The 24248-nt window shown below is 47.0% G+C and overlaps 1 protein-coding gene across 2 annotated transcripts; it reads right to left on the bottom strand.

Annotated features, from left to right (window-relative positions):
* Positions 1–2115: 2115 nt before the first annotated feature.
* Positions 2116–23872, bottom strand: Lrrc74b (leucine rich repeat containing 74B). Of its 2 annotated transcripts, XM_050123007.1 has the most exons (9): positions 23681–23872; positions 22861–23003; positions 22485–22617; positions 21180–21386; positions 16937–17046; positions 16101–16216; positions 12464–12542; positions 10967–11062; positions 2118–6884 (listed from the first exon to the last, which is right to left on the bottom strand). In XM_050123007.1, exons 1-9 carry the CDS (start codon positions 23814–23816, stop codon positions 6708–6710), a joined length of 1197 nt encoding a protein of 398 aa, XP_049978964.1. In that variant the 5' UTR covers positions 23817–23872; the 3' UTR covers positions 2118–6707. The 2 variants fall into 2 exon arrangements, with proteins under 2 accessions (XP_049978965.1, XP_049978964.1); XM_050123008.1 differs by lacking the exon at positions 21180–21386 and having other exon boundaries at positions 2116–6884.
* Positions 23873–24248: the final 376 nt, after the last annotated feature.

Genomic DNA, 24248 nt, shown 5'->3' with positions numbered 1-24248 from the left:
GAATGGTGCCCATAGGCTTACATATTTGAAGGCTTGCTCTCCAGCGGTGGAACATGTGGGAAGTGTGATAATGTCAGTTTAGCTAAACTCAGGCAGCTTGGCACAACTGTAGGGAGCTTTTTATCATTGGATTATTTGAGGTGGGAGACTCATCCTAAATCTGGACTACATTTTCTGGTGGAGTCTACATACAGAAACAGGAAGAAGGAAGTGTTGGCTTTTTGCCTGCTTGCCCTCATCCTCACTGGCAAGTTCGTCTGTTCTGTTCCTATTGTATATTGGAAACAACAGTGAGTTTTCCCTAAAGGAGGTACCAGAAAGATAATACCCTCTGGGCCCTCTAGTAGTTGCCTCTAGATCTATAACCAGATTAAAACTAAACAGATTTCTAGAGGGGAGGCAGAAAGTGAAGTCCATGAGGAGGTGCACTACACTACTAAAGGACTTAATACATTTGCTAATTCATTCAAGCAGAAGTCTGGGGGATATGTGTGGGAATGGAAAAGTGTGTAAAACTTGATCAGGCTGAGTTTATTAATATGGACCCACTAAGGGAGATTCTAGCTTATTAAGGAAGCTTGCATGGTTAAATGTCTTTCCCTGGTCCTTCTCCAGAGGAACCTACGTCCTTTCACAAGGGTAACTGTACATTGGAGGAAAGGAAACAATCAGACTTTTCAGGGCCTATTGAATACTGGTTCTGAATTGATGCTGATTCTGGGAGACCTTAAAAAGCATTGTAACATCGAGGTAAAGTAGGGGTTTAGGGGGGTCAGGTTATTAATGGAGTTTTGACTGAAGTTTGATTCACAATGGGCTCAGGGAGACCTCAACTTACCCTGTAGTTATTTTGCCAGTATTAGAATGTATAATTGGTACAAACATAATCAGAAGTTGGCAGATTACCACATTAGTTCCCTGACCTGTGGAATGAGGGATATTGTGGTTGGGAAGGCTAAATGGAGGCCGTTGGAATCACCTCTTCCAAGGAACACAGTGAATCAGAGACAATATCACATTCCAGGAAGAACTGTGTAAATTAGTGCCACCATCAAGAACTTGAAAGATGGAGGAGGGCGGTCCCACCACATCTCCCTTTCATTCTGCTAACTGGTCAGTACAGAAGACTGATGGATTGTGAAGAATGACAGTTGAGTATAAAAAAAAATTTATCAAGTAGTGACCCCAATTGCAACTGCTGTACCAGACGCGGTGTCCTGACTTGAGCGGATTAACACATCTGGTACATGATATGCAGCTATGGATCTAGCAGATGCCTTTTTCTTAGTAACTGTTTGTAAGGACTGCCAGAAACTTTGCTTTCAGTTGGCAAGGCTAACAGTATGCATTTACAATTTTACCTCAAGCATACATTAACTCTGCAGCCCTGTGCCATAACTTCATTCGAAGGGATCTTGATCATCTGTCTTTTCCACAAAATGTCACATTGGTGCACTTTATTGATGACATTGTGCTGATTGGACCAAGTGAGAAGGAGGTAGCATCTGCTTTGGACTTGCTGGTAACAAATATGCACATAAGAGGATGGGAAATAAATCCAACCAAAATTCAAGGGCCTTCTACCTCAGTGAAATTCTTAGGAGTCCAGTGGTGTGGGACATACAGAGATATTCCTTCCAAGCTGAGGGATAAGTATTACACCTGGCCCTCCCACCACTAAGAATGAAGCACAATGTTTAGTGGGCCCATTTGGATTCTGGAGACAGAACATTCCTCACTTGGGTGTGGTATACCAGCCCATACACCCAGTAACTCAGAAAGCTGCTAGATTTGTGTGGGGCCTGAACAGAGGCTTTTCAATGGGTCCAGACTACTGTTTGAGCTGCTCCACCACTTGGACCATATGACTCAGAAGACCCTTTTGGTACTTGAAGTGTCAGTGGCAGACAGGGATGCTGTTTGGAGCCTTTGGTGGGTCCCTGGAGGTGAACCACAGAGGAGACCTTTGGGATTCGGGAGCAAAGCTCTACTGTAATCTGCAGACAACTATTCTCTACCTTTGAGTGACAGCTCTTTGTAGGAGAACATGAATAAATTAACCCCACTCTAACTCAGAATTAAGCATAACAAGGGATTCTTTATTTAAGAGGGACTCAGATCACAGTCTTCCCCACAAACAGGGAACAGGAACTGAATCTAGCATCCAGGCGAGAGAGCAGAGAGAGAGTGGGCGCATGAGCACGTACCTTTTTGATACCCAAGACCAGACCCAACCTGATCCAACCTCTCAAAGACCATTGGCTGAAGGAGGTTCCCCATAACCTTCCCCTTTGTCTAAATAAGAGTTCCAGGGCTGGAGAGATGGCTCAGTGGTTAAGAGCATGGCCTGCTATGCCAGAGGTCCTGAGTTCAATTCCCAGCAACCACATGGTGGCTTACAACCATCTGTAATGAGGTCTGGTGCCCTCTTCTGGCCTGTAGGCATATACACAGAATATTCTATACATAATAAATAAATATTAAAAAAAAAGAGTTCCAAACCCCTTTGTCTAAATAAGAGTATATACAAAACTATATACAATAAGAACAGATATCAAGTATAAAAATTAGAATTACAACCAGCATAAACAATTAAGAAACATACGCTAAATGTTTCAATAATTATTCTATCCTAAGGAGTCTAAGTCTTGTATTGGAATTGGCTTGGCAAAGTCATAAGAAGAAAGTAACTATGACTATCTAGTCTTTAACCCCATCAAAGACCTGAGAAGGAAGATAATATCACTTGAATAGGTAGGAAGTGCAAGCAAGCAGCTTCCAAAATGTACAATAAATGACAGAGACAACTGGCTACCTGGGCAATCACCCAAAGTCTCATTTGTAACATTGTAGCAACCAACTTTGGCTAAGGCCTAGATTAACTGACAGACCATTTTCAGAGGCAGGAAAAATTTCAAAACCGTCTCACTCTGTTTTAGCAAGGTTTGGCAGTCTTTTTTCTTGTATCCTGCTTGTCCAATTAGGACACTGTGCATTTTGTCAGTGGTTGAGGTATGAGCAGTCCCTTGCCCAAAGACCAGTTGTGCCAGGAAGAAAACAAGCTCCAAGTGGAGTGTCTTCATTACTCAACATTCTCTGGGGAATAGATTGGTGCTGCCAGGAGCATTGTGTTGCACATTGACAGAACCCTAAGCCATATTCTACAGTTCTTTGAAGTGGTTGAAGATTACCTATCTATACAGAATATAATCGCTATGCATCTAAAGAGCCTGATTAGTCTAACTATAAGTATGGCAAACATGGATGACTATTGACCTATAATACTTAATACCTGTATAGCTTAAAGACTAAGATTTTATATTAGATATTAAACAATCTTTAAACAACTATGCAGCAAATGAGGACAATTACCTTAAAATGTAAACAATGTATAACTATCTTTACCAGAAATGTATAGTGCAATATGATAAACATATCCTAAAATTGTATCAATATACAAAATGTTTTAAGTACAGGTGTCTGCCATTGTGGCGGCTCTGAGACTGCAGCCTGGCACCACAAGCCACGCCGATTTTTACTATCCTTGTTTTTTTATTTTACATCTTGTAATCACAAGATTAGGAGATTTTCTGAATTCTCTCTTCTGTTAAAAGCCATGTATTTATCCATATAGGCTACTTGGCTCATGGGTCAATTAGCCTCTAGGTATTTTTAGTCACCAGCTCTGGGCACTGACTGTGGGATATACATACTCCCTTTAAACTTTCATTGTCTCCTGCCTTTCCTGGCTCCACCACACAGTGTGGGTCAGACTCAGTTGGCTACAGCGTGTGTGTGTGTGTGTGTGTGTGGACTACCACAATCTCAGTGGTAACCTAGGCCAAACGCCACATTCCCTTTCCTCTTCCCACCCGATCAGCAGCAGTAGAGGCTGTGACGTTGATCACAGTGCCACCACTTGCAGAGGCTAAGGTGAGCCCTCACTTTGATCTCCCCAAGACCCAGAGCAGCCTGAAGGCGGCAGCAGATATACCGCCAGCGCAGGGGCGGGAATATAATATTTACAAACTCTAAATATCTTTGCCTTTGTTTCTGCTCCACTTTAGCTCCTCTAGCTATCAAAATACATCCAAGCAACTGTACCAATAGTTGAATGCTCTTTCCTTGTCCCATATTTACAACCGTTTACAGTTTTACTCCTAATTTTTTCCCCACCTTTCTCTTTCCTTTTTTATTATCTTCTGTTTATTTCCGAGTGCTCATTAGTCACCTCTCCACCTGTGGTGCAGTTTTCTTGCGGGGTTCCTCACGTACTCCCTTGTATACCTGGCCACACTTCTGTGCATTTCAGGGTAAATTGGTCAGCCCCACGTTGGGGACCAGACATAGGAGAACGTGAATAAATTAATTCCACACTAACTCAGAATTAAGTATAACAAGTATAACAAGGGGTTCTTTATTTAGGGGGACTCACAGTCCTCTGCACAAAAGGGGGACCAGAACCGAATCCAGCATCCAGATGAGAGAGTAGAGAGAGAGCATGGGTGTGGGTGTGCAGGAGCACAGACCTTTTTGATACCCAAGGCCATGTCCAACCTGGCCCAGCCTCTCAAAGGCCATTGGCTGAAGGAGGTTCCCCATCAGTTCTTGTCCTGCTATTGGGCCTTAGTGGAAACTGAACCTTTGACAATGGGTCACCAAGTTACCATGCAACCTGAGCTGCTCATTGTGATCTGGGTATCATCTGACCCATCAAGCCATAAAGGAGGACATGTACAGCAGCACTCTATGGCAAGCAAACTGAAGTGATATAGATGTGATCAGGCCCAGGCAGGTCCTGAAGACACAAGGAAGTTGCATGAAGAAGTTGCCCAAATGCCTATGTTTTCTACGCCAGCTACAATGCTGTCTGCTTCCAGCATGCACCTGCAGCCTCATGTAACCCTATGGTTAGTTGACAGAAAAAGAAGACTAGGGCCTGGTTCACTGATAGTTCTGCGTGCTATGCAGGCACCAACCAGAAGTGGACAGCTGCAGCATTATAACCCCTTTCTGGGACAACCTTAAGGCCACACATCTTCACTGTGGGCAGAACTTCAGGCAGTACACATGGTCATACATTTTGGTTGGAAGGAGAAATGACCAGATGTGTGATTGTTCACAGGCTGTAGGCAATGGATTGCCTGGATGGTCAGGGACTTGGAAAAGGCATGACTGGAAAATTGGTAAGAAAGATTTTTGGAGAAGAAGTGTGTAAATAGATCTCTCTAAAAGGGTGAAGGATGTGAAGATACTTGTGTCCCATGTAAACACTTATCAAAGGTGACTTCAGCTGAGAAGTTCAGTAATTGAGTAGGATGACTCATGCTGTGGACAGTCAGTCTCTTTCCCCAACATCTCTGCCATTGACCATTTGGCCCCCAAAGGGGATCATGGTATCAGAGATGGGATTTATGCATGGTCTGAGGACATGGACTCCCACTCAGCAAGACTAATCTGACTGCAGCTGCGGCTGGGTGCCCATCTGCCAGAGATCAACACAGTCCCTAACCTGGCACCTTCCCAGGGTGACCAGCCAGCAATCTGGTGGCAGGCTGACTACACTGGGCCACTTCCTCTGTGGGAAGGCAATGCTTTGTCCTTACTGAAGTAGATACTTATTCTGATTATGGATTTGCCTTTCCACGTAATGATTCTGCCAAATTACACCCACGTGCCAGTGGCCATGTCGGAGCAGCAGATGGCAATGGACTTCAGGGGATCGACCCACTAGAAAACAAAACTTTGATCAGTGAATCCTGGATAGGCAAGAAGACCCTTGGACTTGCAGCTCCAGAATGCTTCTTGCTATTGCTCTGTCTTTGTGTGTTTACTGCTGCCATTTTTCTCTGGTATCTGACATGGTGTGGATGGGCATGGGGAGACAGACCCCACTGCCCTTAATGCAGTATAACCATCTCTTGGAGAAAGCCCATTCTACTGGGTGTTTTTAACCTGTGGATTATTATGAAGATGATTTCCTCATAAGTGGTATTGCTTAACTGAAGCAATAATGTTATATAATAATAGTGTCAGTTAAAATAGGATTTTGATGATTGAAGGGTTTTAGTAAATATAGTAAAGAATTTTGATAAAGCTTAGTGCCACCATCTCTATAAACATCTTTTTTATTTTTCTTTTTTGAGACAGGGTCTTATGTCAGGCTGGCCTCAAACTCAACTATGTTGTGGAGGATGGCCTTGAATTTCTGTTTCTCCTGCCTACACTTCTGAAGTGCTCAAATCATAGGCATGCATAACTGTGCTTCTTTCTATGGTGCTGCGGAATCAAACCCAGGGTTTTCTGTATGCTAGGCACACACTCTGCTTGCTGAGTCACACACCTGGGCGGTCAGCACAGGCTTTCTGTGCAGCTCTGACTATGTCTGTAGAGCAGATTAGTCAGTGGACTAGCCTGCAGCACATGGTGATTTGACAGTCTGGAATGCAATGGAAACTTGCCTTCCAGTGGTTGTGACTGTTTGCCTTCTCGAGAGTTTGGGAATTCCATTGGCATCTCTCCTTATATTTCGTCTGACAGGGTCACCAGAACAGGAACACCTGGATGACAGCGACATCATTGTCCTTACGTCCACATTATTCATGGGAGGTTTTTTTGGTTGAATGAAGGAGCCATAGCAAATGAAGCCCAGAATATGGCAGATGCCATAGAGCACATAGTATATCGAATGGGCAGCAGTGTGGACATTACAGTGGCATACTAGAGATGAGACCAGAGGCACTTGGGGCAGATGCTGTCTGGGAAGGTGTGGAGGCTGATGGCCAGTCTTTTCTTCTGGATATGTTATTCTTTATACAAAGTCCTGGAAGAATTGTGTTCACTGAGTTAGCGAGGTCATCACACTCTCTGTTCACTTGTATATCCTAAGAAGAGACCGTTAGAGGCAGTTATTAGCACTGAGGATCTGATTTGCATACCCAGGTCTCAGAGAAGCTCTTTGGGGCATTTTCCTTTCTTGTGGACTAGGATCTCATGACCCCCCTCCTCATTCTATCAAAATAGGGAAGGAAAGGAACTCAAGGAGGCCTTTAGTAAAGGAACTAGAAGGGGCATTGTGGTAATGTGAATAAGAATGACCCTCATAGGCTCATATATTTGAATATGTGATCCCCAGTTGATTGAATTGCTCGAGGAAGGATTAGGAAGTGTGGCCTTGTTGGAGGAGGTGTGTCACTGTGGGTGACATGGGAGGCTGGGGTGGGGCTTGAGTTTTCAAACTCTCACACCATTCCCAGGAGCCCTCCCTGCCTCACACTTGTGGATCAGGATGTAAGCACTTGGCATCTGCTCAGCACCATGCCTACCCGCCTGCTGCCATGCTCCCTCCCATGATGGTTGTGCTAGTTTGATGAAATTGAGTAATTTCATAGGGAGTGGCACTATTAGGAGGTATGGTTTTGTTGGAGTGGGCATGGCCTTTTTAGACAAAGTATGTCACTATGGGGTGGACCTTGAGGTTTCCTATGCTCAGGATACTGCCTAGTGTCTCAGGATACCTACCGCCTAGTGTCTCAGGATACCTACCGCCTAGTGTCTCAGGATACCGCCTAGTGTCTCAGGATACCTACCGCCTAGTGTCTCAGGATACCTACCGCCTAGTGTCTCCTAGATGCCTGCCTGCATGTCACCATGGTCTCCATGATGATGATAACGGACTGAACCTGTGCAATTGTAAGCCGCTACCCCAATTAAACATTTTTTTTTATTAGAGTTGCATGGTCATGGTATCTCTTCATAGCCATAGAAACCCTAACTAAATCCCGATGGTGGTGGCACACGCCTTTAATCCCAGCACTCGGGAGGCAGAGACAGGCGGATCTCTGTGAGTTCGAGGCCAGCCTGGTCTACAAGAGCTAGTGCCAGGACAGGCTCCAAAGCTACAGAGAAACCCTGTCTCAGAAAAAAAAAACCCATATTAAGACAATACTCATGGACTCACCCTCTGAAACCACGAGTCTAAAATTAAATGTTTTCTTTTATAAGTTGCCTTAGTCGTTGTGTTTTGTAAGAAGTAAGAAAGTAACTAAGACATGTATGTACTATTTCTTGATCTGGCTTAGTTACATGAGTGCATGCTATTTGATTGCTGTCTTTAATTTATTTCAATTCCGTTTTTGTTTTATTTATTTGTGTTTTGAGACAAGGTCTCATGTTATAGTCTGGCCTCAAGCTCACTCTATAGCTGATGCCAGCCTTGAAATTCTGAACTGCTCAGTTGTACTCCCACCAAGTTCTGGGATTCTATAATAAACAATTAAATGAATGGCTTGGAAAGAACCAGTTACTGGAGTCTTTTCATGGAAGTACCTTCCTTTTGTTTTTCTAGATTTATTTTTACTTTGCTATTTTATGTACATGAGTTTTTTTATTGTATATGTGTCTGTACACCACATGCATGTCTAGAAGAGGCATTGGATCCCCTAGGATTGGGGTTATGGATGTGAGCCACCATGTGGGTGCTGGGAGTTGAACATGGGTCCTCTGCAAGAGCAAAGTGTGCTTTGAACTGCGGAGCCATCGCTCCCATCTTCCTGAAAGCTCTTTCTACAGGTCTGTCATTGCATTTCATGTCTCAGTTTTTAATGGTTTTTGTTTGTTTTATGAGACAAGGTTTAAAACTTTTTAAAGTATAAAATGAGGGGTTTGGAGGGCTGGAGAGATGGCTGAGCAGTTAAGAGTGCTTGCCATTTTGGCAGAGGACCTGGATTTGGTTCTCAACATTCACATGGCAGCTTTAAAACTGGCAACTCCAGTTCTAAGAAATCTGGTAATCTCTTCTGGCCTCTTTGGGCACCAGGTAGGCAGGCAACGAACATACATATAAACAGGAGAAAAATCATACACATAAATAAAATTAGATAAACCTAAAAAAGAAGTATAAAATTTTTTAATGAATCTGGGATGTCACTATGATGTCTGGACTTGTCTCAAGTGATCCCCCTGCCTCATCCAGTAGCCAGGATTAAAGGCACACTTCACCAAAAGCAGCTTTTATCTCATTTTCATGGTGGGGGAAGGCGGGCATTTGCCTTATTTTACATAATGTTAAAACTTTACTTGGTCTATAAGCACATCCCTCAAAGCCAGATAAAAATCTAGGCTACTCAGATTGGCAGCAGGCAGGCAGCAAAGGGTTAAATATGAGGACACTGAGGAAAATTGCAGCAGCACTTGGTAGCCAAGTCCCCTGACAGTCAGAACACCCTTTATGTTTTAAACATCCTTAAAGCTACAGTTAGGTTGTCTCTACTACATCTGAAGTGAAGGCATCATGGATTTCCCCAATGCATGTGCTCTAATGAAGAGTTTGTGTCTTCAAAAGACCTGATGTTATTGGGCTGTGGTGGTGTATGCCTTGAAACCCAGCACTCAGGAGGCAGAGGCAGGTGGATCTTTATGAGTCTGAGGCTAGCCAGGTCTACAGAGGGACTTCTAGGATAGCCAGGGCTGCACAGAGAAACCTTGTCTTGGAAAAACCAAAATCAAACAAAACAAAACAAAGCACCTGATCTCATCACAGTATCACTGACATCATCACAGCACCACTGATGTCATCACAGTATCACTGATGTCATTACAGCATCACTGATGTCATCACAACATCACTGATGTCATCATAGCATCGCTGATGTCATCTCAGCATTACTGATATCACAGCATCACCGATGTCATCACAGCATCAGTGATGTCACCACGGCATCACTGATGTCATCACAGCGCTGCTGATGTCATACAGTATCACTGATGTCATTACAGCACCGCTGATGTCATTACAGCACCACTGATATCATTACAGCATCACTGATGTCATCACAGCACCGCTGATGTCATCACAGCGCCGCTGATGCCATCACAGCATCACTGATGTAAACATAGCATCACTGACATCATCACAGCAATATTGATGTCATCACAGCATCACTGACATTGTCACAACCTCACTATTGTCATCACAGTATCACTTGCATGGAGGTCCTGACATGTCCACTTTTGTGAGCTTTTCTAGAGGATCCTGGTGAATTAGTCACTGTGTGAATTAGTCATGTGTGAAGAGACACCATGACCAAGGCAACTTACAAAGAAAAAACTTAATTGGGGATCATGGTTCTAGGGGGTTAGAGTCCATGACCATCAGGTAGGGAGCCTGGCAGCAGGCAGGCAGGACACTGAGCAGCAGCTAAAATTGTACACAAGCAGGAGACAGGGAGAGAGAGAACACGCTAACTGGAAATGCTGTGGGTTTTTGAAACCTCAAAATCCACCCCAATGATTTACCTCAGCCACACCTCCTAATCCTTCCCAAACAGTTCCACCAGCTGGGGACTAAGCATCCACACACATGAGTGTATGGGGACAATTCTCATTCAACACCACATTCCACTTCTGCCCGCCCCCAGGCTTGTGGCCAGATCATAATGTGAAATGCATTTAGTCCAACTTCAAAAGTTCCCATAGTCTTTTATTCTCAGGACTTTAAAATCCAGGTGCGGTAGCAGGCCTTTAATTCTAGCACTCAGGAGGCAGAGGCAGGCGGTTCTCTTTGAGTATGCACACAAGTATGTAAAATTAGCCTGGTCTATGTAGGACCTCCAGGACAGCCAGAGCTACATAGATATTCCATCTCAAAATAAAATAAAACACTATTTAAAAGTCCAAATTCTTTCAGAGACTCAAGGCAATCTCTCAGTTGTAACCTCCTGTAGCATAAAATTTTAAATTATAGACTTTTAACATACAATGGCATGAGTTGGAGTGGCTTAATGTCCCACAGGCCTGGTTTACCATGTACCTGGGCAGGATAGGATAGGACAGCTGAGTCCCCCATTGTCCTCTAACATGGGGATGTCACTAGCTCTAGCTGTCTCCACACTATCCTCTAACATGGGGATGTCACTAGCTCTCAGACCTTCTGGCAGATCACAGGAGGCTCAAAAGAAGCTCTTACAGAGAGGTCCAGCAGTTCCAGGGCAGATGATCTGTTGTTCCGGATGGACTTCAGGAGACTGACATATCCTTCACTTCGAATGGGATTCTTGGAAATCTAAGAAAGATGAATACACCAGGATACTAGAGCCTTTTATGGGGACTCATGCCCATAACCCCAGGGCTCAGGAGGTAGAAGCAGGAGGATTAGCAGTTCAAGACTACTTACCAAGTTAAGAGCCCACTAAGCGTTGAAGAGATGGCTCGGTGGCTAAGAACACTGGCTTCTTTTCCAGAGGACCTGAGTTCAATTCCCACCACCCACACTAGTCTCAGGGGATATGATACCCTCTTCTGGTCCCTGTAGGGCACCAGGCATATATGTAGTACACAGACATACATGCAAGTAAAACACTCAAGCATAAATAAATCTTAAAATATTTAAAACATAACACAAAAACCAAGGTTCTGAGAGGCAGCTTAGCAGTTAAGACACTTGCTTCTCTTAAAGAGGATCCAATTCAGTACCAAGCACCCTCATGGTATAGCTCACAACTACTTGTAAACAGGGTCTGGTGCCCTGTTACATCTATATACCCAGGCACACATAAAAAAACAAAAGCAAACAAACGACCTTAAAACAACAACAATAAAAAGAAGGTTCTTAGTAGGCCATGCTTCTGATTGACAATAATCACCAAGTACTGGGAGGGCTGGTGAACTAGATCAATAGGACCCATGGAAGGGAAGTGCGAAGAGGGTGGGTCCAGCAGTGAACTCTGTAGATATTGGGGTAAGAAAGTAAGCTGTGGGCCCCAACCCCATAAAAAGGGGTTGTTCATCCAGGTGGGATTCTGAGACTCACTGTGTCTTGGGGATTGTCTAACAGGTAGCTGGAAACATGAACCCAAGCTTGAAATCGGTCTTGGTGCCTATGTCACAGGAGGTGGAATTGCTAATGAGTGGGAAGCTAGGGGCCAGGCAGAGCTAGGCACACTCCAACTCCCATGCTGAGATGAACACCCCGTCCCCAGTCTCCTCCCCGTACACGTTGGTACAGCAGAGAACTGCTCACCTCACCTGGCTCCTTCCCTTCTGTTTTTGCTATCTATCACCCTGTCTAGTGCCCCAGTCATCACCTGCAAACCTCTGGACACAAAAACCTCAGGCATGTCTCAACTATGGCCAGTCAGCACCCCTGTGCTGACCCTGGGTTTCACTGGGGACAGCAAAGGTGCAGGGGGGAGAATGAGAGTAAGCTGAGGGATGCGTGGCTGCCTTCCCCACGGTGGAACTCCTGTGAGCAGGACAAAGAACCGCAGGGAGTTGCCAGGGCCACTGGGAAAAGGGTGGAAAGGAAGAGTCAGAGGTGAGTCGTGGTCACAGGAAGCTAGGAGGTCCCCTCCCAGAGATGCCCATGTGCTGTCTCTGCAGCGAAGGGGCTGGTGGGAGAAAGGGCTGTATGAAGAGACACAGGTTCAGTCTGTGCTGGAGCCTCCCCAACCAGGCTCAGACTTACAATAAGAATCCGCAGTGTCTGGTTGACTTGCAGTCCCAGTCCCAACCTCAGGGCCCCTGCCATGGAGATTCGGTTGTTTCTGCAGCAAGAGAAACATATGTGTCAGTTAATCAGCAAAGGAGCCCACTAATACATGGATGGATAGATGAAATGTAGTGTGTATCTACAATAGAGTCTTTTCAGCTATAAAGAAAGAAACACTGTGTCATCTGAAGCAAATGGATGGACCAGGAGGGCATTATGTTAAGTGAAACAAGCCAGACAGAAAGTCTACACAAACACTAACAGCAGCAACCTGGAAAGTATATTAGTAATTACTAGAGGTCAGGATAGATAGGAAGAGGAGAAAAGGAAAATAAAATAAAAATAAAAGGGAGGCTGGATGGGGTCAGCACATCTGCAGGCATGTGTGGAAGCATCCCACCTAACCCCATCTGTATCACAGATTTCCAGTTTGCAGGACTCAGTGCCTCGGGAGCCCCTGCCTGAGCTGCTTCCCGCAGATTGGGTTTCACAGTGCAGCTCTCCTCTCATGCCCAGGTCACGGGGGGGGGGGGGTGGGGGGGGTTGGGGGGGTATGCTGCTGCCCCATGGGTGGCAAGCACACTTAGAGTGCCCCCAGTGGAGAGGAGGGGTGCCAGCTCCTAGGCTCTTTGAGCTTAGAAAATGCTCCCTGTGTGTCTTGTGCCCTCTGGCAACCATACCCATTACCACAGCAATTTCTGACCTGAACCCCAGTCCTTCAAATTGTTGTCTCTGAAGCCAGGCCTACATACTTAATACTGATTTCCTCCTCTTTTTTTTCTTCCTAAAAGTCTTTTTTTTTTCTTCCTAGAGTCTTCTGGGCAGTCGTGGTGTACACCTTTAAACCCAGCACTTGGGAGGTGGAGGCAGGCAGAGTTCTGAATTCAAGGCTAGTCTGGTCTACAAAGAGAGTTCCAGGATAGCTAGGGTTACATGGAGAAACCCTGTCTCAAGGAGGAAAAAAAAGATAGGCTAGCCTGTAACTCTTATATAGCTGAGGATGATCTTGAACTTTGGATTTTTCCTGCCTCTGCCTCCTAAGTGCTGGGTCTACAGGTATGGAAAGCATTGTGACTGGAGACTGGAAAAGTCACTGACTGCTATGGATAGAGCTCACCAGGTGCTGGAAAGACGGTAATGCTGAAATGCCAGCAGCAATGAAGCCCCATATCACATCTCAGAAAAGAGCAAGGTTTTTATGGTTAATCGGAACATTTTGGCTAAAAATCTGTGTGTGCTGATCAGCTGGGGCTGAAGAATCAGCTGTGATTGTCAAAGAGGAGGTCAAGGCCATTGCAGTGAAACCTGTGCTTATTGAGACAATAGGGTGCGGATTAGCTGGAGCTGAAGAATCAGCTGCAAATATAATAGACCAGCACCCAGTCAAGACCTGTGCATCTCAGGGATAAAAGGGAAATATTCCCCAGGGTCAGCACCAGAAGCTGATCTGTTGGAGGAGGCTGCTTTGTTCCCAGCTGTCCAGACCTGAAATAATCACTCAGAAACTATATTATTTGCCATACTGTTTGGCCAATAGCTTAAGCGTATTTCTGGCTTACGCTTGTATCTTATGTTAACCCATCTTGCTAATCTATATATTGCCACGTGGCTGTGGCTTACCAGCAAGCTTCCAGCAAGTCTATCTCTGGCAGAAGCTTCATGGCTTCTCTCCTCTCTGCCTTCTTTCTCCCAGCATTTAGTTTTCCCCGCCTAGCTCTACACAGGCCAAGACAGCTTCTTTATTCATTAACCAATAGAAGCAACACACACACACACACACACACACACATACAGAAGGACCTCCCACACCACTGTTCTAAGGAGGCTAGATTACATCTTGTGTAGATGGAAGCTGCCATGTAGAACTGGTTTTGAAAGCATGGAAGATGCATAGTCGAGAAGGTCATGGAGAGAAGCTGAGGCATTGCTCCTTGTTGCGTTAGGGTGAGGCCCAAGGGGCCACTGACGAAGGGGAGGTCTCAGTTGCAATAGAGATCCCAAAATGGGATGTCCACCAAGATGCAGGTGTGGTGGGGAGTGGTAGGAAGAAAGCTGTGTGCTTCAGCTAGTGGGGTGCAGAGATGGGGCTACCAAAACCCTCTGGAGCCTCAAAGATGATGAGTCTCAAATGGTGGGCAAAGCTACATGATTGAATTCATATTGCCAGATTTTACTTTTGCTTAGGTGTGATTGTTTTTAATCCTCAGTTCTTCCCACTTGGAATAAGAATGTTTAAGTATGCAGCTTGATTTTAGAAGAGCCCAGTGACCGACTCTGGGTTTTTTAAGTCTTTTTTTTTTTTAATTAGTTGAGTGCAAGTACCTGATGAGTTCAGAAAGAAACTGTCAGGTCTCTGAAGCTGGAGTTGCAAGCAGTTAGGAGCCATCTGATGTGGGAGCTGAAAACCAAACTTGGGTCCTCTGTAAGAGCAGTACACGTCCTGAATCCCCAAGCCATCTCTCCATACCCAAGAGACTCCATTTTTAAGAAGACTTTGTACTTTTTTGTTTGTTTGTTTGTTTTGTTTTACAAGACAGGGTTTCTCTCTTTATCTTTGGCTGTCCAGAAATTCACTCTGTAGATCAGGTTGGTTTCAAACTCAGGGATCTGCCTGCCTGCCTTTGTCTCCTGACTGCTTGGATTAAAAGCATGTGCTACCACCACCTAGCTGGGACTTTGGTCTTTCAAAGAGATCTTGGATGTTTAAAGTATTGGTTTTTTTTTTTTAAGTTATGTATAGGAGCATTTTGCTTGTATGTATGTAGATGTACCACATGTGTGCCTGGTGCCCACAGAAATCAGAAGAGGCCATCAGAGTCTCTGGAACTAGAGTTGCGGATTATATTGTGAGCTACCATATAGGTGCTGGAAGCCAAATCCGGGTCCTCTATAAGAGCAACAAATGCTCTTAACTGCTGAGTCATCTCTCCCATCCTGAAGTGTTGGGATTTTAAGGCCTATATTTTACATTGTAAAATAAACATGAGGCCTTGGGGACCAAGGGTGGGAAATTTATACTTAAAGTGTTTGTGTGTCAAGTTAGCAAAGGATGGGTTGTGCCAGTCAGTTTTTAGTGTCAGTTTGACACAGCCTGGAAGCCTGGAAGCCTGGGAGCGTCTCAATGAGTAGGAATTATCTAGGTCAGGTTGGCCTACAGCGTGTCTTTGGGGGTTGTCCTGGTTGCTAATCGATGTAGAAAGATTCACCCCGGATGTGGGCGGCACCACAAATAAACTGTGAAGACAGCGAGCAGCAGTGTGAAGAATGCTCTCGGCTCTTGGCTGTGAGTGTGATGTGTTCTCCCTGAAGTGCTGACGTCTAACCTGCATTGTAAGCTGGGTGAACCCTTCCTCTAAAGTAGCTTTTGGTCAGTGTGTTTCATCACAGCAATAGAAGTGAAACAAGGAGTAAGACACCATTTTTGATTTACATGATGTGGGGCCATGAGCCCATAGCCTGAGGGCATGCGAGACTTGGTTATACCCCAGCCCCCAGCAACAAACTTGAATAAGGACAGAGCTCCTTGCAGCATTGAGGCTCTGGCCACACAGCAGGAGCAGTGTGAACAGCATCCAATCACTGTGTGGCTGAGAGTGGCACCCTTGTTTCTCACCTCATGTTCAGTTCTTCCAACACGTTGTTGGCCTTGAGGGCCTCGCCTATTGCAGAGGCTCCAGAGTCTCCAAAGCCATTATGAGAGATATCTAGGACTTTCAAGAAGATATTTGCCTAGGACATAGAGAGCAAAGCTGTGAGTTCACATCTAATGGTGCAGAAAGCCATAGGGCCAGGGCTCCAGCCTCAGCCCACGGGAGAACCCGAGCAATGCCCAAGACAGAGAGGTCCTGGGACAGAGTTAGCAGGAGCTGTCAGGAACAGATGATCAGATCCACGCCTATGGGGAAAATTCCCAAGGCAGGTATCCTAGGGCGCAGAGACCTGGGGACAGGGCGCCTACATGAAGCCTGCCCAAGAGACTGTGATTAGGGAAGGGTGAGTGGTCTGACCTGACCCTTTCTGGGGTGGGACTACCCCCACCTACCCACTGCAGTCAGCTCTATAAGAGGGCATGGCCCTGGCTGTTGTTTCCAAGGTCATTGTCACTGAACAGTGATGATGCCTCATGATATCATGTTTCCAGATCTATAGCCTTTCAGGGAAGCACTGACGGGGTGTGCTGGCACACATCTCTGTATGCTAATAATGTCACCAGGCTGCACAGATGTCCCCTACCAGCTGAATGTGATGTCTGGATGAGGGCAGCTGACATTAGCTACAGACCCCTAGAGACCCTTCAGGAAATGGACTGAGAGTCAGTGCAGAGTATTATCATTTACTGGTGATGGGAAAACAGGTCATCTCAGACGCACCATGTTAAGAACTGGCTTGGGGAAAACTTCCCTAAAGGAGAGGCAGGCTATTGGGACTGAGTGGGCGAGGGTCTCATACCTCCAGGCCCTTGGCAAATGCAACGGCTCCTGGACCTCGAAGGTGATTCCAACTGAGGTTAAGCTCTGTGAGTCCTGTGTTTTCTGCTAAGGCAGGTCCAAGGATCTCTCCTGAGGAGCACCAAGAGATTTTTATGACAAACAAAAATGTTATGTTCAAAAATGACCTGATGCTCACCATGTCCTGCAACTTCTGCTGGCAGGAAGGTGACAAAGTTCAGTGTATACCTGGACTACCTGCAAGGAACATGTGTGTGCGCACGTGTATACACCAGCACAGGGTCTTCTCCTACAGCACAGACAGGTCACTCTGTCATCCAGACTGGCCTTAAACTCCAGATTATCTTGTTGTCACCTCCAGTGTGTTGACAATACAAACAAGAGCCACCATGCTCAGCAAGGAATCCACATCTAATTGGGAAGAGATGAATTCAGAGTAACGAGATTCTAACTATTTTAATCTATAAATAAAAAGGATAGAGATGCAGTGGTAGTTTTGATGAGGTCTGGAAGTAAGGACAGAGCAGGTGACCTAGAATCAAGGAATCCACATGCATGCGCATGTGATGGCCACAGAGATGCACACATGATGGACAACAGGGATGCACACATGATGGACACAGGGATGCACACATGATGGACACAGGGATGCACACATGATGGACAACAGGGATTCACACATGATGGACAACAGGGATTCACACATGATGGACACAGGGATTCACACATGATGGACACAGGGATTCACACATGATGGACACAGGGATTCACACATGATGGACAACAGGGATTCACACATGATGGACACATGGATGCACACATGATGGACAACAGGGATTCACACATGATGGACACAGGGATGCACACATGATGGACAGCAGGGATTCACACATGATGGACACAGGAATGCACACATGATGGACACATGGATGCACACATGATGGACACAGGGATGCACACATAATGGACAGCAGGGATGCATACATGATGGACAGCAGGGATGCACACATGATGGACACAGGGATGCACACATGATGGACAACAGGGATGCACACATGATGGACACAGGGATGCACACAAAGTGAAACTGGGTTGATGCTGAAGCTGGTGGAGAGGCAGCAGGAATCAGGTGGGCACTTGTGAGTCGGCAAACGCTAAGCCGAGTACACAGGTGCTGTTGTATGTATGACTGGGCAGCTGCTGTAAGAGCTATGCGGCTGGATGAATGTTCCAGCAAGATTCCTATTGGCTGTGGGCACCTGCAGAGACAGAGCCCTCTAAGTCTGGTGTAGCTATGGCGGAAAAGAAGAATGAGCGGTAGCAAAAGGAAGAGGGTGGAGCCCTGAGAAACGCCTAGTATGTCAAATAGGAAGGGGCACACCCTGCAGTCAGCTCTACATTCTGTTAGCACTGACGGGCATGACCCACTGCCCCAACTCCATCCACAGTCCACTGTGGTTCTCCATGTTGGTTCCCCTTATCCACCTGGCCAAGCGTGTCTCAGCCTCATAAGCTGGGTGTGCAGACTCGGGAGACCTTACCTGTCTCTCCAGGCTGGGTGGGCCCCTCAGGACCCGTGTCTACTGCCCTCCTACTTTCCCTTGCTATTTTAGCCTTGTTGACCCCTTACAGCCTCCCCATCTGAATTCACGCTGCTTGGTTGATCTCTGTGTCTGGACTGGACTCCTTCAAGGATCCAAATTTGGTCTCTTCTCATTATCTTGACAACTAGAGCAAAAAAGTTGGTTTGAAGTGCTCAGAAGAGCTAGGTATGGTGGTCCACTCCTATAATCCCAGCATACAGGAGGCTGAGGCAGGGGGACCCTTATGTCAAGGCCAGTCTGGACAAAGTAGTGAATTCCAAGCCACCCTGAACTGCATAGTGAGACCTGGCCTCAAAAACCAAACCAAACTGAACTAAATCAAACCAAGGAAACACATGGTGTGTGTGTGTGTGTGTGTGTGTGTGTGTGTGTGTGTGTGTGTCCCAAGCCTGAGTGCTCCCAGCCTCCTGCTTGGCTAGAACATGCAGCAGCAGGCATATTAGCCCTGAAGAGAATCCTGTGCCACAACTAAGGTTTGGGCACTGTCTCTCGTCCAGGGCTGGCTCTGATGCCCGGCTCATCACCATCTTGCAAGGCACACACCTGCAGCGAGTTCTCCACTGCCATAGATCATGCATGACTGAAATTCAAGCCCCTCCGCCCCTCAGGAACAAACTGCAGTCCCCTCTTGGAGAAACAAAACTGACTGAATCTGCCCTTCTCCCTTGCACACCTTCACAGGGCTTCAGATCCATCCCCTCCTATCCACTGCCTCTTTGCCACTTGTCTGTCAGAGTCTGTACTTATAAGATAGCCCACCCCCAAGGTCCTCGCTGCTTTACTGGGCTGGAGAGATGACAGCCTGGCTGTTCTGGCAGAGGATCCCTATTTGACTCCCAGCACCCACATGGCAGCCCACAGCCGACTGTAACTCCAGTTCCATGCATCTGATGCAGTTCCGTGGATCTGATGCAGATATCTTCTGTCCTGTGGGCATGCAGCACGTAGTGCACAGACATGCAGGCAGGCAAACACTCATACACGTGATAAAAAGTTTGGCCTCCAAGACTGGCATGTGGCAATGACAATATCTAAAAGTCTTAGGCCACGGGGGTCCCTTGAGGGAACTGTATGACCCTAGTCTCTTCCTTTTGCCTCTTTGTTTCCGGATCATGAGTTAAGCGGCCTTTTTCTAATGTTTGCTCAGTCACAGGCCCAATCCATCAAAAGCTGAAATCTCCAAAACTATGGGCCCAAATACATTGTTTCCCTTGGGAAGATGGTTATCTGAGGTATTGGTTATAGTAACAGCAAGTTAAATTCTCAAGTCCCAAAGACACAGCTACAGTTTGTCAAAGTCTGAAATGAGCGTCTCCTTTAGTTCCCACGGCCTTTCCACAATACTTTCCTTTGAAGACAATTGACTTTAGCAGTTAAACTCCAGGACTGAGGTTAGTGCCAAGGTGCTCAATTTTCTAAGACATTCCAGAAATTCCAGAACCCCTGATTAGACAGCTGTCCTGGGACAACGACAATGCCCACTACAGTGCAGACACATGGGCATCTAAGAATTTGCATCAGGTTCTGCTCCAGTGCCTGAGCAGCTAAGGGCACCAGCTGCTCTTCCAGAGAAGCTGAGTTCAGTTCCCAGCACCCACACTGGGCGGATCACAGCCCTCTGTAACTCCTGCTGCAGAGGACAGGATGTGATCTTCTAGCCACATAGGTACCCGCACACATGTGACACACACTCACTCACATTCACATAAGTAGAAGTAAATGTTTAAAGAGAAGAATTTGCTTCAGCCAATTCAGGGGAAAGAAACCCCTAAAGCCAGGCCCAGGTGACCCTTTCATGCTGCTGGACTGCCCCCAAGTTTCTGGGCTCAATTGGTCTTCCAAGTAGTTACACCTAGCTTCAATTTGTATAACTAACTAGCACATTTAGAGACGAGTGGTATAGGTATTCATATTCCTGGCAAAGCATCCAGCCCATGCAAAGGCCCTGGGGAGACAACAACTGGTTTAAGTAGCCTATCCATGTCTTTCATAGTACTTAGTTTCCCCCACCTCTGCAGTACCGGTGACTGAACCCAAGACCTCACACACACTAGACAAGCACCTTGCCATCGAGTTACATCACAGCCCTTTTACAAAAACACTTGGAATGAAAGCTTCATACCTCTAGCCATGACCTGAGGGCCACATAGTCCTGCTTCCCTTCCAAACCACAGCCTGGTCATTCTCCCCTGATCACCCGTCCAACTACACGGGTGTCTCCCAACCTAGGAAACAGGCCTGCATGCTTACAGTTCATCAGCTTCCTGATCAGGCCATGGCTGACTCCCTTCCACCACACACACAGATTTCAGTTTAAACACCCAACCCTCTGCAGTAGGTGGTCCGTTCTTTTCTAGGGCCATACATTGCTTCTCTTGGAAGGCCACGAATTCCTGAGAATGCTTTTGTTAGTGTATGTTCCCTGAAGTCAGTAACTTTGTTTTGTTCATAGATCCCCACGTGAGGACAGTGAGAAATGCCCGGAATGAGTTGAGAATTCTGTTGGTTAGAGAGGTATGGCGAAGGGACACCAGCACCGGGATATTTCTGGCAGAAGCTGGGTATGGCCCTCCATTCCCCTCGCTGCCATCAGTGTCCAGTGAGTACTCGTGACCCATGACTGCCCAGACCAAGTATTACCTGCCAGGTCGTTGAGCTGATTATAGCTGAGATCTAGGGATCTCAGGCCCGTGTGGAGCAGCAGAAGAGAAGCGAGGTGCTGGGCGGCCTTTTCCTCCAGCCCATTCCCTCCCAGTTGCATCTTCTGCACAGCGGGGTTTAAGGCCAGGGCAGTGCAGAGAGCCCGGAGCCCTGCAGCTCCAATCTGGTTCTCGGACAGGTCCACATCTGAAGGCAGCACCACTGCTTGGTCAGTAGGAACCGTGGCCGGGAGCCACCCTCCTGCATTCCCTACATCTCATAAACCTCCAGCCTGAGGAAGAGAAGGGCCTCTGCCATCTGATTACCCAGGGATGGTATGGTGATGGCTTTGCCACCTATTGGCTGGGTCACCTTGGGTCTTCCCATCCTATGATTGTCTGTGAAGAATGCTGTGGTAGAGAGTCAGCTATGCTGTTGGTGACTGGCATCTTTGAAACAATGTAACCTCCACAGAAGTCCTGACCTACTCTAGGAAGTAACACACACTGCCAGTGTGAGCTCAGCGTTCCCCCAGGTCAGGTTCTGTCATTGCCTTTGATGTTGTCCACAGCCCAGAGAGCTGAGTGGCGCTGCTGTGGTCATTTTTTAGATGGAGAACAGGCCCAGCAGGGTTGTGCTGCTTGCCTGGGTCAGCTCCTGCTTCATCGGCAGAGCTGTCATCTGCAAGCAGCCTCGCCCGTCTCCTGCCTTGCCCTTCCAGTTCTCAGTAGACAGAGACCCTGTTTCTCTGTGCCTCTTCCATCCTGCACTCAGGCACTGGGAGTCTACCGTGTGCACGGGTGAGGTGCCCAGCGGGGGAGAGGAGAGTGATAGCCGTAGGATGGGTCAGGCAGAATGACATTCAGCATTGGCTACACCAATGAGGAAACTCCCAGAAAGCCAAACTCATCCCGCAAGCCTCACCCTGTGATGAGGACCCTCCTTATCCCTTAGCAAGTAAAAAGGCCTGGCGAGGGAGCTGTTAGTATTCGGGTATCTGAATTGGTCTGAACTTGGGGTATATGTCCTCAGCGAAGCCACTAACCCTGCCCACCTCCCATCTCTCTTTCCCTCTCTGTCTCTGTCTGTCTGTCTCTGACTCTCTCCCTCTTCTACCACTTCTGTCCCCAGTGGCTGGTCTCCCCCAATCTCTTCCCCCCTTTTCCCATTTACTTTCCCCCAATTAAAAAATCTCTCCACCTGAGTTCTGTTGCATGACATCTTTTTCTAAATTACAATAGGAGCCACTTCCCTAAAGAAAGAGAGTCCCCAAGCATGCCTGCTGCTCAGAAACTCAGCACCTACCAGAGATAATGCTGTTCTTACACAGGACATTGGCCAAAGCCTCTGCCCCAGCCCCGCAGAGCCCATTATCCCGAAGATCCAGGCGCTTGATGTAGAGATTAGAAGTCAACGTGGAAGCCAGAGCCCGGACACCCTGGAAGAGAGCAGAGAGGTACCCGAGGGGCAGAGGGACACAGGACCCTGCCATCTCCTGCAGGGATGTCTGCAGGTCCAGCCCTCATCCCACCACAGCCTCCATCCTGTGCCGCGGGCAGGGGAGATGGGATGCGTGGCACAGAGGAAGGCTGGGAGCTTGTGAGATGGACTCAAGGACAAGATGGCACTGTCTCCTGCATCCTTCCTGCCAAACCTGGTTCTAGCATCCCTCAACAGATACCTGGGGCCCCAGGCCACGGTGCCGAAGGCTCAATTCAGAGGCACTCCCTTGGCGCAGAAGACGAGAAGCTGGCACAACACTATGGGCCTGGCAAGACTCCAGATAGAGGGTAGCCATGACCTGTTCTCCAAGCCCATGGGTGCCTAACAGTAGACAGGGGGGACAAAAGAGGAGCTCTACACGGGCACAGCCCCATCCTCTTTCCTGCCCTGTCAGTGGTTACCACACTCATAGTTCAGATGAGGACCTCATGACAAAGGAAAGAAAGAAAGAAAGAAAGAAAGAAAGAAAGAAAGAAAGAAAGAAAGAAAGTTACAGACCTAGTCAGAACCAATGGGAGCCTAACATTGAGGTGTATGCTGGCCCTATCCCATTGTATTCAGGTGTCACAGATCACATTCCCCGCTCCCCCAAAAGCTGGTCTCCAACTTGTTAGTTGAGGAGAGCCTCGAACTCTACCAACTGAGCTACATTTTCAGCCCATAGGTCATGTCTACAAACACCTTACTTACGGTGTTTAATAATTCTAAAATAATTCTAGACAAATTTAATACATCCATTAAAATTTTCCTATAGATTGGAAAGGCCAGCCCTGAACCCTTCCAGGTGGAACACACTGTCAGGGTGTTTCATTTACAGGTTATTTTGCAAGACAGTTCTAAGCATTGGGCCTCCTCGAGCCTCCAAGAAGGCAAGGGACTTGTCAGCTGCTGATAATGGAGGATGCGGCCCCACTGAAGGGTGCGGTCCCGCGCCAGTCGGACTCGCACCACCCTTGCGGGAGTAGTCCAACCAGGACCCCACCCGGAGGATTAGGCACCTTCTGCTTCCAGAGCAACGTGTGAATCTGCGGTGCAGAAATTCTTGGCCTCTAGGGTCTCTGCCTGACTCGCAGTGGCCGCTGCTTCTCTCTCTTGATCTTCATTCTTCGTAGACTCCTTGTCGGGGCCCTTCATGTTTATGCTCAATTCCCAGTCGGGGCGCAGAGATTGAGAGCGCACAGCTCACTAGCTGGAACTCTCCCCAGGGATGTGGGCCGTCCCTCTGACTTCATTGACCAATCGAAGTTGATTTATGGGCAACAGGTGGTCACTGGGGCCAGTAATAATGCTCCCCTCCCACCCCGCGGTCTCCCAGGAAACCGCGTGTTGTTTGCGGCTGCAGAAGCACCACGACCTTGGCACACTCCTCACCAGGGCTAACTACCGCTCATACTGCTGCCATGCACGGGGGTGGTCACCTCCGTGTTCTTTTCATGGACTTTTCCAGTCTGTGTTTTGGGGCAGGAGGAGGCTCTAGGGAAGACCTGAAGACCCTGTAGAGTCTAATAAAGGTTTTTCTCTGAAGCCACAACTATGCTGTCCCTGCCTGAGGAGCTCAGCTTCCTC

Source organism: Alexandromys fortis, unplaced genomic scaffold (genome assembly GCF_014885135.2).
Source record: "Alexandromys fortis isolate MF-2015 unplaced genomic scaffold, M_Fortis_MF-2015_v1.1 scaffold_219, whole genome shotgun sequence".
NCBI lineage: Eukaryota > Metazoa > Chordata > Mammalia > Rodentia > Cricetidae > Alexandromys > Alexandromys fortis.
The sequence above is the reverse complement of the archived record's forward strand: the minus strand, read 5'-3'. Positions and strand labels throughout refer to the sequence as shown.